The following is a 13,760-nucleotide window of genomic DNA, read 5'->3' as shown; positions in this document are numbered from 1 at the left end:
TATGTATTTAATCATATGTGAAAAATGAGCTTATTTGTGAAGACCCTCTACTGCCTTGCAACACTGGGTGATCTACTACACCGTTGTTCTCCCAAACAGTGCAGGTGTTAAAATAATTAGTCCTTGCAAGGGAGGGTGTGGGTGTACCTGAAATGTAAAAATAACCTGTTATTTTATGTAACATTTTAGGTTCCAGAGGGTCATTACAGTATTTAAAAATGTGGGTCCACCCATAAAGTCCCTCTAGGGGACTAACCCTTTTACAATTTCTGTGTCACGCAATAGGATGGGGTCAAAAGGGGGCCATCGTGATTAAACGTTTGTAGGGGCACTTCAAACAGAAATGCCCATGTGTGAACTAATTTTGAAAGGTTGAAATCTATTTAACACAAATTACTTGTGAAATGTGCGTGCAAAGGCTCTACGTGAGAATGTCATGCTTAAGCACAATAATATACTTCACATATAGCTGAATGACAACTATAGACCCATATCTTGGCGCTGAGAGATTTTTTGTTACCCATTTTACCCCACTCAGTTTACTAAATATGGATAGTTGTCAGTGCTTTGAATGGTTTTACTGAGCGCGTTGTCTCAAAAGTGATACCTGTAATATAAGGTATTACAATGTAATATAGTGTATTACAATAACTTCCCAATGGCAGTCAAGGCAGTAGAACAAAAAAAAAAAAATATTGCTCATCAAAAAACATCTTCGTTAAAACCAATATAAAATAACTTGTTTTCTTTCACCTGTATTAATATACATACATGTTATTTAAATGTTTAAACTTAGCCTTGGAAAGAAAAATAAATTAACATTAAAAAGATGGGATAGAGGAAAATAGATCAGTTTTGCAGTTTACTGGCATGGTACCTTTCTTAAATGCAGTCAATGATTTTGTCAATAATAGCCCACACAGCGCTTTTCGGCACACTGAGTCTTTCTTCTATTTTTCTGATAGTTTCTCCTTTTTGGTTTAGTTGTATCACTGCCATTTTGAGATCGTTGTTCTATTCTTTCCAATTTATTTTTCAGCACTTGATGATGTTGTATTTAGTTATTGTATAATTATCACCAGGTGTTGGTTTTCAATCATGAAAATTGTCAATACTTAGCAACGAATGGGTTTCATATGAAATATGTTGATTGCCCAAATACTTTTTTTTTTCTCATTTTAAGCACGTCATGTAATAATTTGTTGTTTTATTATAAAGCTTTATATCTTTCATAGCATTTCAAATTTATAAGTATATATATAGATATATATTATATATATATATATATATATATATATATTATATATACAGGGCTACACTGAGTTACTGGAAAATCACAGAACATCACAGAAAACCTGAGATGGAATTTTTTTCCAGCAAACCATTGAAGCCCATCGTTTTTAAACTATCGGGTAGATATCTATCTAATCTATCTATCTATCTATAGATCTATCTATCTATCTATATAGATATCTATATATATATATATATATATATATATATATATATATATATATATATATATATATATATTTGAAAAGCCTTTTGACTTTATGTACCCTCGAGGAGCAAAATCAAAAAGAAAGTTTTTCTTTTATTTCAGTTAATATCAGACCTACAGACAAGTCATTTTTTGCAGCTGGATGGAAAAAGCAGTGCTGTAAACAAGCTGTTGTTATAAACAAGTTGTCTTTCAAAATAATAGAATGTTAATTCCAAGAGGTTCCCAAGTGCCTAATTTCAAAATGAATTTACGCTCTTTTTTCTTCCTGGCTGCATTTCTCTAGTGGCAGGGAGGCAGGGTGGCAGGGGGAAAGCCCTACCAGTGCACAGGTGTGTGGGGAATATTGGGTGGCAGGGAGGTGGTTAAATTCTTCCATGCAAAAACACGTGGGGAAAAAGCCACACGTCTATAAAAAGGGTGTTAGTTTGGAATTAGTGGTGAGAATTAATGTTGGTGAAGGGTTTTGTGTGCTGTGCGGTGATGAAATATATATGAAGAAATATCATTGGGGTTTAGGGGAGTTTGTGAAGCCATGTTTATTTTGTTAAAGCGGTGGCTTGGTTTGAAACCACTGTATTTTAAAAGTATATAATATTTGTTTAAACTGTTTGTTTTGGCCATTGTGCCTGTTTGTTTGGTTCTGTTTATTATTTTGTAATTAAAGTGCGCACTAGCGCTTTAAACTTGCAAGTTCTTGTCTCTGAGTCTCTCTTCCTGGTAGTAACAGGCTTGCCAGTGACGCTACCCTGTCACTCCCATAGCAGTGATTTGTGCCACAGTGATGTCTTCTGCAGTGTGTGAACATTTTCTTATGTAAAAGAGTGAGGTGGAATGTGAGGCAATATGTTCGTTTTTTTTTTTTTTTTTTTTTTTTTTTAATGGATAATTATTTCCAAAGCTATTTATGAACCCTATCGGTTCATTGCATTTCCTGTAGCTAATTTCCGTAATGACTTTTTTAAAATTGGGGGGTACAGGTTTATTTTTAATACTTCAAGACCAAGTACTTATGTTAAGAATGCTATATCTATAAAAAATGGTGCCAGGTCTCAAAAATTATGCAATGCCAAGACCAACAGTTGCAATTTGGTGGCGCTCATGGTCATTAGCTTGACAATAGTGTTTTATTTTTCAGTTAAAATAAGCTAGTTTAATACTTTAAAATGTATTATTAGTAAATTATTACAATAGATATATTGCTGGTTTCACAGATTCTAGTTAGCACTAATCTCAGAGAAGCAAATGCCACATTAGTTATGGTGTGGTGCAATGCAGTGAAAACAGCTAATAGAGTATTTACTCTATTGATTCTATGCATTGCTAGGCTAAAAGACAGGCTGGTCATGAATAAAAATACCTTTGCTAAACACCTCTTCTCAGCTTCAAAGCATCTTTTAATTACAAAACCACACCCTGCAACACCTTGAATGTAAATTCTTCATTTTGTGACTGGTTTTGTATATCCTCCTAAGTGGTGAACAAAGTATAGGTTTTAAACTAAAACACAGGGAACACCTGTAACATGTAATATTACCTGTAGATACACAAACTTTAATCACAGCCCTACACCTACTGCTTCACAAAACTGATTGATTTGTTAGCAAATAGAATCCCTGACATGAATTCTGTAATACCGGTATACTGTATTTAAATGCTGCATATCCCTATTGCAAGGCAGTTTCAGTCCCCAGGATCAATACTGTAGAGCAAATATCTGAAAGTAATTACTGGTACTTTTTACTATGCTATGTATAGTATGTGGAAATGTGCCGAATTATATTTACGGAGATGTGACGGGGAGCCCCGCCCCTATGTATATTTGTCTGCTATTTTTATGATTTATTTGTATTATTATGATTTGTATTTTTATATGACGGCAAAAAGCCATGTTTAGTATTGTTTGGCAGTACGGGTGAGATGCCATTTACCGTTTATGTTTTTAAATGTCTCGTGGGAGTGCGTGTCTCGTGGGAATGCGTGCCTGTCAGCTACTGATTATTTAACTGGCTGACAGTCATGCAGACTTAATAAACTCATGCAGACTATGGCTGAGGGGTAATAAGATCATTAATAGCTAGTTAACCCCTCAGACATAATATAAAAGGCCTGCAGTTTGGCAGCACGCAGAGAGTGTGTTTGTGAGTGGAGAACGGGTGTGGAGTTAGGAGGTAATTTAATATAAGAAATGTGTTTTGATTAAAATCTTTATTTTTATTTAATAAAAGTACTGGGCACTGTAGTATCTCAGTTTAGCCCCTCCATTACTTGTTGTGGTTTCTGTTTCTGGTCTGATGTCACCCCTGCAGCCATCCTGTTCATAGGAGACAAAAGGGCCTTTTAGAATGTTTATATGCAATAAATGTTAACTTCTCTGTATCTAGAAAAAGTGAAAGAAAAGATGAAAAGTTCAAAATTAAAACTGTATGCTCCATTAAGTATTACAGCTTTTGATATACATTCAGACTGTTTCCTAGGAGGTCCCTCATACAGAGTAAACGCATCAATCCTCCACTCAGGAGCCAACACTTGTGAAAATACCAGCTTTCACAAACTATGGTCTTGGCTATTCAAGAATATTAATAATTTTGTGAGAGAATGGTGCAGAATATCAGAATGTATTGAATTCTCTATGGTAACTGTAAGCTGCGAGACTAGATCGTGTCTAACTAACCTGCTTGATTTTTTTGAGAATGTAACATCAACAATGGATAACTGCAAAGCATATGACATGGTTTATTTAGATTTCAGAAAGCTTTTGACAAAGTCCTGCATAAAACATTAATTTTCAAACTGAACGCAGTAGAGATTCAAGGAAATGCTGCACTTGGATTAGGGAGTGGTTAACATGTAGAAAACAGAAAGTACTGATTAGAGAAGAAACCTCAAAATGGGACCAGTATTAGGTCCTCTGCTATTCCTAATCTACATTAATGACTTAGATTCTGATATAGTAAGCAAACTTATTAAATTTGCAGAGGACACAAAAATAGGAGTGGCAAACACCATTGCAGCAGCAAAGGTCATTCAAAATTATCTAGACAGCATTCAGAACTAGGCAGACACATGACAAATTATATTTAATACAAAAAGTGTAAGGTACTGCATGCAGGCAATAAAAATGTAAATTGTAAATACCATATTGGCGATACTGAAATTGAAGAAGGAATCTATATCGAGATCTTGGAGTGTATGTTGACTTGGAAATGTGGGGAAGCTATTAAAAAGGCCAACAAAATGTTCGGATATACAGTGAAAACTGTTGAATTTAAATCAAAGAAAGTAAGGTTAAAACTTTACTATGCATTAGTAAGACCTCATCTAGAATATTGTGTTCTGTTCGGGTCATCTCTACACAAAAAATATATAGCTGCTCTAGAAAGAGTGCAAAGAAGAGCGACCAGAATTATTTCTGGTATAAAAGGCATGTCATATGTAGACAGGCTAAAATTGAATCTATTCAGTCTTGAACAAAGAAGATTATGTGGCTTTCTGATTCAAGCATTCAATATTCTAAAAGGTATTGACAATGTCGACCTGACTTTTTCAACCTGAAAAAAGAAAAAAAAAGGACAAGGGGTCACAAATGGAGATTAAATAAAGGGGCATTCAGAACAGAAAATAGGAGGCACTTTTTTGCACAGAGAATTGTCGGAGTCTGAACCAACTCCTCAGTAATGTTTTTGAAGCTGACACCCTGGGATCCTTCATGAAGCTGCGTGATGAGATTCTGGGATAATAAGATACTAACCAAACAAGAAAGATGGGCCGAATGGCCTCCTCTCGTTTCTAAACTTTCTTATGTTCTTATGTTTTTATGTATGAAATTACACAGTCATACCGATTCAGCAGTGTAATGTAGCTAGGCATTCCATCTTCCATAACAGTGTTCCACTTGAATGTGTACTGTTTGTTTTTAACCAAGAGGAAACATTGAATACAGTAAAAAGGCAACAGTGCCATCTAGTGGTAAATTTATGGTACAACCACTGTTTGCACTTACAATGCTGAAAGTCCTGTTTTTTATAACAAGCAATTATTGATAACATGTTTTTATGTACATTTATACCAAAATGGTAAAACAGTAAATTCACAGCACCATCTAGTGGTTGATTGTATAACTTATCCTGATTTAATTTATGTCAAGAGTTCAAGCAATTTGCCAACTGAATGTAAGAAATCTGGACTGTCATTCCAAGTGTAGAGAAGACTAAACTTTAGAAGAACATAACAAACACACAGGGAAACATGAAGTATTATATGTTTGTGGGCCACAGTAGCATTAACCCTTTTGATAGCTATTTTAGACCAGATTACATGAGAAAGCTTGAGGAAGTTAAACAACTATTGTCTTACATCCTATTCATTTTATTAACATTAATACCATGCTATTGTGTTGAAAATCTTTTGAGTCTACTCTCCACATGTTATTGTTTTTATTATTATTATTATTATTATTATTATTATTATGCAAATCCAGTGCTACAGATAAACTCCTGGTAACTGTCGTGTAGGGTTTGAGCTACAACACATGCAGTGATTAGGTACCATGCAAGCTAACCTCAGTATCATTCTCCAATGACAAGATTACTTTGCGGTGAGCAGGTAAATCTTGATTCCTGCAGTCTTGTTATTTGAATCTGGGGAAAAGCTGGAACAGGCAGAACTTGGAACTCGGTTGGGAATTCCAACTCTTGGAATTCATCATGCTTTAATAAAGACTATATCTACCTGGTACAATTAGCTATGGAAGTATAAAATCCCTTTTCCTCATATGTTATCCTCATATATATTTGAAAAAATAGCTAAAGTGAATGGGAATCATATTATAATACGATTATTTCATAATACACTTACGTGCAAGGGGTTGTATGGTGGTGTGTGCATGCAGGTGTTGCATGTTGTGTGTGTGTGTGTGCAGGGGTTGCATGTTCTGTGTGTGCGTGCATATGCAGCCTAAAAAATGTTTTTTCCTTGGTTTCTTAATACGTGAGTTACATTATAGGCTGTGCAGCGTTTATAAATTCTTGCTGGAAATACATATACATAAACATGTTTCTCTTTGACAAAATGCTTTAACATCACATACGTGATAACCATTGTAAGCAGTGTGATGGCAAATATACATATTAAGTTGACGATCGAACCAAACTTTACGCACCAATCCGACTGTGGCATCAGGGGACAGTACCTCAGTTTCCTGCAGATGTTTAAAATCCAGGCCAGTAATTCGGCAGGCCGTGTCTGGCCTTGTCGTTACCTGCTTTTCTAAGAGTTTTCCTGACTGACATGAATACATTACTGCTGGTTTTAAACTCACTGTCAGCAGAGATGTTAAAACTTTTACTGTTAAAATATGTATTTAGTCCAGTTCAGCATTATAAAACTAGAGACTGAATACTGGTCCTTAGTTTAACTTCTTGCACTGGCATAAAATTCCCTTATATTGTTGAGATTTTTTTTTTATTTATTTCCATAAAATGAATGTCCATATTTTTTTTCTTTAAGTACATTAACCAGCCCATACTGTAGTTTTTTTTTTTTTGTTGTTGTTGTTGTTTTTAAGCTTTGTTATCGTCTATTTCATTTAGCTGTTCCTCCTCAACTGTTGTGTCTGTTCTTGCTGGTGCATATATTAAATTCATTTTTTAAATTTTTTTCAGATGGACTGCTGTCTTGTTATGTGGATTTTCATCCCCAAATATAGTAAAGGAAATAGGTGGAATGCCACTCATTTTTGGCAGTGGTTTGTAACTAACAACAAATAAAACGGCAGTTTGTCATGGAATTTAGAATGTAGTAGTGTGTAGTGATTTATTTAATGCAAAGCGGCTCATTAGTATGCAAGCCATAGTATAGCAAGCCATATATATGATACTGTGGCAGTGACTCAGTGAGAGGCTGCTAGAGCTGTTTGAGCTGTGCAGCAGGGAACACGCCTTGCCCCAAGGCAATGCAACATGTTTCATATATAATAGACTCATACCTCTTAGAAAAAATTGTTAAAAGTTTGGGGCACAGCGCTTTGCATACTTTTACCCATAACTGTATGTAGTGGTTCATATAGGCTGTCATTTACATATGAAAAAAGCCAGCCATAATTAACTAATATATACAGGTGTGGGTGAGGGTATTTTCATGTTGGATGCAGGTGTGTAAAACGCATTTCCCCAAAACATTCTTTTTCTTTTTACAATATATATATATATAATATATAGGTGGCTACACTATATAAAAAGTGTGACATTAACTTGGGGCAATACGTTCGTAACATAGGAATGACACTTTTGATGATGTCATTATAACACTTAATAAAAATTGGTCATTTGCACTGCTTCAAACTTTTATGTATTTTTTCAGAGGCATTTTGTCTATTCAGTATAACAACTTTAGGCAAGACAGTCTTCATTGATAAAACAGCCTTGATTTAAAAAAAAAAAAAACTACATTGCCTAAAGGGAAATAACGTATTAATTATTTATCAAATTCATGTAAAACATGCTTACTCCAAACTGTAACTGCCTTTTCAAACAGATATGTCTAAACTATACGTTGGGTTATGAATTTATAGTAGAAAAGACTATTTTTATACTTTATTCAATCGCTACGGTAGTAAATTCGAGGCTTTACACAGCAGTGCTATCGGCAAGAGTTCCAAGTTCCGCCTGTGCAGGTTTTTTCCTAGTGCCCTGTTATTTCAAGTTGCACTTTGATGGCTAGAATTGTATTTCCGGGATGTAAATCGAAAGTGCACGAAGGATTCACTCAGGTAACAAAGGCTTCTCTGAAATGGGAAACCAAGGGAACTGCAAAACACAGCACAAAATGTTTTAAGCTAAGGTAACATTGTTTATAATTGAAAACTAATGCCCCCCCCCCCCCCCCCCCCCCCCCCCCCCAACCAGTATACTATATCAAACTGTGATTAAGTTATCGTTCGTTTGGATCGATAAGGTACACTTTTCTTTGAATGACTATCGCTTTTCATAAAAGTATGTAGTCAAACAATTAAAATCATTAAACAAGACCTATCGAGATACTATTGACAAATATAATCTTAACACAAAAATTCATTAACACTTCGCCTTTATAATGAAAACGTAAAGATAATAACTATGCTGATGATGTCGTTGTTTATTATTATACATTCTTATTACTTATTTAATAATAAATAAATAATAATAATAATAATAATGGTTTCCACAGGCACAGTCTAAAGAGCACTCTGAGGCTATTTGTTGTTTTTATTTCAAACATGGAGGTTATAAGAAACCTTGTATTTAGAGCGAATGTAAAATCTGCTAGGAGAATGAGTTCTGACACATAAGCGGAAGCAATTCCATCAACATTCTTTAGGAGGGAAACAGCTCTGTTGCCGCTTCCAGTAAAATAAATACCCTTTCTAATTTATGATATATTTTGACTGATGACCTGTATAACCCCCCACTGCTGCAAATATTATAAGAACATGTCTATTGAGCCTAAAGATCAAATCTTCAAAAGGAAGGGGGGGAGAACCATTGGAGAATAAACACATTGTGAAAACATGATTGGGGATCACTGCAACTTTAATGTATAAACTGATGTCTCAAGAAAGGAATCAGATTTCCAGAAAGTATAACGACTGCTTTCTAATAGCATTGAAAACTGTACAGAGCCAGAAATCCCAGTGTGTTTGCAATGCCATTAACTGCAATTTACTGACCACATTGCATTAGAGTGTGTGCAAATCTCAGAACAGACCACCAATATATTTTATAGCTTGTCAGAATTATCAAACAGGATAACCTGTTTATAATGCATTAACTCCTCAGACCTCGTAATTTAAAGCTATAAGATTTAATTTTGAGGGATTGTAAATACTATCAACTTAGTATGTTAGGAGTTTCGATAATGTTTCTGCATTTACAGTAATGTTTAAATAGATATAATATAAAATGCAATTGAACCAAAATCATTTAAATATCTACCATGTGTAGTATTTTATTGCTAGAGGGTGGATTGTAGGCAATTCATTGACAGATTCTTCTGCATCCAGGACTGATGATCTGGATGTGCAGAAGTTTAAAAAAAAAAAAAGACATAAGTAATGCTGTGAAAAGTGCCTGAAAATTGCATTGCTCGTAAGTAATGTCTTAAACAATATACTTGCAAACACTGGAGGGCACACTTTATAAGAAATAAGAACAGGATGTTTTAACTTCAAACATTTAAGTACATTGATAAAAAAAAACTGAACTGACAAAAAAAGGGTAGAAGCATGCTGTTTAAAAAATGTAAGCTGTCTACACATGTAATTTAATTTAATATAAACTTTTTTTTTTTTTTTTTTTAGAAGATATAATCTGAATAGGGCTCTGTGTTTTACTTAAGGCTATTGAACACCATGCAACTTTTAGGAAACGTTTTATGGTTTCAGGAACTTGGTGAAGAATCTAAAAAGAAGTTTCCAGAAAAAGTTGACTGAAAGTTGCTTAGTGTTCCATGACCTTAACAATGTAAGTACTAGTGGAGTTCTTATAATTGGTGTTTTTATAAGGTATTTGTAAAGATAGCACTGACAAGTATAGCTTTAACCCTCAGTACTAAGAAAGGTCTTAGAGGCTTACTACATTGACCAGATAATATTACAGAATGGCTCTAACAGGGTATAGGACGAGTGGAAACAGGTGTGTCTATTCCAGTCTTGAAGGTTCATGTGATTTGGGATGTCTGTTAGTTGCTTGTCACAATATTTTGCACACAATCCATAGTGACCTATTTGTGATGGGAGATGTGATTTCTGGTGTTACCATTCAAGAAACACCTGGAAGACTTTTGTGATGGATGTGTGGGTCAATACAGCCACTTAGTTGAGGAATGAGCTGGTTGCATGGGCACCCACCTATCGTGACCCTTGTGAAGTCACCAAAATCCTTCTGCTTTGCCATTATTGTTGCTAAACAGTGACTCTCAAACAGCTTTTATAGGTCTTCAGAGGGTTTTCTTACGTTAATTACTTTCTCTTGGCATGTCAGTGAGTCATGCAAATAAAGGCAGTTTTTTTTTCTCCAGGATTACAGTTAGTCACCACAATTAAGGGGTGTTCCAGGCCACATATTAATACAACTACAGATTAAATGTTACGAATAAACAAAATAATCCATTTAAAAAAATGTATTTATTAATGTTCAGGACAGCATAGGTCATTACAAAAGTTGTAGTATAAAATGCAAACTAGATTTAAAGACTAGAATTTGCTACAGGAAATGACACTGGCAAACATCTAAATCATTCCAGTTTATAAATAATGATCAGTCGATGAGGTGGTAATACCCAAATTACCAAAGCCACATTTCAAGCATAGAAGAAATCTGTTCTTTAATGGGTGGTCATTTCAGCATGATACAGTAAGCTTACTTCAGAAAGAGTTACTTTAATCTACGCTACCATTAGTCCAAGAAAAATGAAACTATGCAGCAATGAAACAATTAGTAGATTTCTATCTAATAACACACAATATTATTATTGGCTTTTGTATGGATAAAAAAAAAAATGTTTTAGATGTTCTTCTTACCGTAATACAATACAAAATACAATTATACACCACTGATAGTGAAAGGTGTTAATAGAAAATATTCATAAAGCAGTAGCATTACAGTAAATGGTAGGACTTCAATGCATTTACTGGCAAACAAATACATTAAGAATACAGCAAATTGAGATACTTTACATGTAAAACCAGAAACCAACTTACACAAAAAGTAGTAGAGATTACAGTAAATTATTTTAAAAATGGTTACAGTGCTCTTTCATTTGAATTACACTATTATTGTATTAGTCCTTGCGGCAATATCATGGGCGACAGCTGTAGTTTTTTGGCACCTAGGACTTTCCCATCATTTGTTGGTCATTTTTTTTTTTCTTTCCCACACAACTTGTTTTAGTTTCTTAGATCATGCATGCAATTCTGACCAAACTGCAGCTATATGGGTTTTTTTTTCACTCCTGCAAAGTTAAATGTCAATTAAAACGTTTGTTTGTGCTGAATATATTTAGTTTTACCCTTCGCAACTTTTGAGGTTTTGCATTTCTGGTAGACACGTAAATACAATATCCAAAACTCTATCCAATGTATACATAACAAAACAAGTTTATCAGCAAAGTTCAATGTGATTATTTATCAAAGCTATGGATGAAGTTAAACAACAATGCATTGTTTATTATTGAACCATATACTGTAATATAATATTATTACAAATGTCCAAGATCTGGTTGATCACACTCTTCTTTCTCAAGCAATTTCATTTTCTGCATGAGAACAGAGGAATGCGACAGGTAGCCGTGTCAATCCCCCGATGGTTTGTAATGGTCTGTGAGTCCACTTTATTAGCTGTATCACTGCCTAAGAGAACCACATTATTGTACAACATCTTGAGATCCATTGAATGAGCTTGATTTTTGGCTAGGGTTAGGGTGAGGGTTTATCAAAAAGCCTAATGCATTCCCATAGAAACACAACATAAATTGTGTTGTTTAAAAAAAAATAATAATAATAACATTCACCAGTAGCCACAATTCTGTATATTCTTATACTTAGTATTCCACTTTGTGTTTGTGGTGCAATTTTTATTAAGCATTTAAATGAAGGTAACCATACATTAAGGTGCTGCTTTAATGTAAATACTATTTAACAAAACAGAGGAAAAGTAAATCATGAAAAGTGCCAGTAACTTACAATAAGACATCTCGCTGTATGAGCTTTGAACTATTTGCTGATTCTTCTGTCTCCATATTTACCAGAAAATGAGCTGAAGCTACAAGATAATACATGACTAAAAAGCAACATAAAGCAATGCATTATCAGTATAAATATGGGCTTATTCCTTGGCTGAAAATGAACACTCTGGGATGAGCTGTATCACAACACCTTACAGAAGAGAATAGGTCTACAACACTTTTTCTTGCTTTCCCAAGTGCCAAAACATGAGCATGATAACTGTTGATGTTAACAATAGAGAAGGGGGCCATTTCATTTTTTTTCTTCTTGTTCACCATGATCAAAAGGGAGCAATACAAATAATTTGGGAGCAATACAAATAACCATTTTATACCAATAAAACAGCAAATGTAATTAAATGGGCTTGTCAACTTCATGAAAATAGTGCTAGTGAATCTGCAATGCTGCACATAATGGACTGCCTTTAGTGTTTAACATGGGAGACAGCAATCTTGACAATAGCCTCTGGTAAAGCACAAGCACAAGTTACTGTATAACCAGTTCCCAGATGATGCTCAGTTCTGTCTGGGTCTCTTAAAAAACAGAATAATGCAGGTGTTAATCTTATAAAAGCATCACTGAATACATTTAAACAGTGGCTTAGCTATGCATATGTAATCATGCCATTTATCATAATCTAAGTATAAAAAAAGCAACACTGAGTATAAAAGGCAAAGCATAGCTGTCTAAGATCAACATACATGGGTGTACATGTATATGCTTTGTGTACTGAATAACACATTTTGATATGTTTGTGATCTTGAAGTTGCCAACTTTAACTGCTCACTTTTGGATACAAGTGCAGTATTAAAGTGTTGGACGCTTGACCATGGCAACTATTATTTAGATCTAAACATTTAATCTAATCTTAATACTGCAACCCGTTGGTGTTTTCCCCAAGGAGTGATTTATTTGCTTCTTGTTATCACACACTAAATATAAAAAAATACAATGGGTATTGAGAATGGCAGTAGAGAGATCATAAGCAACTGTTGTTTGGATCATAAACAGAACCCATTGTGTGAATTTATATTGATCGTTGATTTCAAGCATATTTTCTGTTTGCCTTTGTATGCCTTTTCATCCATGCAAGTGAAACAGAGGTACTCCTGCCCCCATTACAGGAAAAACTGTTAAAAAGTGATCTTCCTGAGACTTGAAAGATGTTTTTTCATTAGTTAAGCACCATATCCAGCCTAGCTGGTTGAGTACCAAAAGATCAGTAATTTGGCCCTTTCCTGAAGGGGTCCCTTCCCACCATAACCCTATAACACAAAGATGGGTCACAAATTCCAGGTTCCCCAGGGGCCCCTGGTATTCCAGGCTTCCCTTGGTCCCCGTTGTGTCCTCTGGGACCAGGTTTTCCTGGATAGCCTTCTTTGCTAATTCCCGGCGGTCCTACTGGACCTAGGAGTATAACAAACATTGACCAATTACTTCCAACTATGTGTTGGTTTACATGTTTATCAACAGGCATTTTTTTTTATTCAGAAGGAGGAA

At 34.7% G+C, this 13,760-nt stretch overlaps 1 protein-coding gene across 1 annotated transcript in view; it reads right to left on the bottom strand.

Moving 5' to 3' along the window:
* Positions 1-10,844: 10,844 nt before the first annotated feature.
* LOC121316844 (collagen alpha-1(XXI) chain-like) overlaps positions 10,845-13,760 on the bottom strand; it is an 83,325-nt gene continuing 80,409 nt past the window's right edge. The window contains exon 30 of the mRNA XM_041252114.1: positions 10,845-13,667. Coding sequence (XP_041108048.1) covers positions 13,480-13,667 — 188 coding nt within the window. The 3' untranslated portion in view covers positions 10,845-13,479. The remainder of the gene's footprint in view (positions 13,668-13,760) is intronic.

The sequence above is a fragment of the Polyodon spathula genome, chromosome 6 (genome assembly GCF_017654505.1).
Source record: "Polyodon spathula isolate WHYD16114869_AA chromosome 6, ASM1765450v1, whole genome shotgun sequence".
NCBI classification, from domain to species: Eukaryota; Metazoa; Chordata; class Actinopteri; order Acipenseriformes; family Polyodontidae; genus Polyodon; species Polyodon spathula.
The sequence above is the reverse complement of the archived record's forward strand: the minus strand, read 5'-3'. Positions and strand labels throughout refer to the sequence as shown.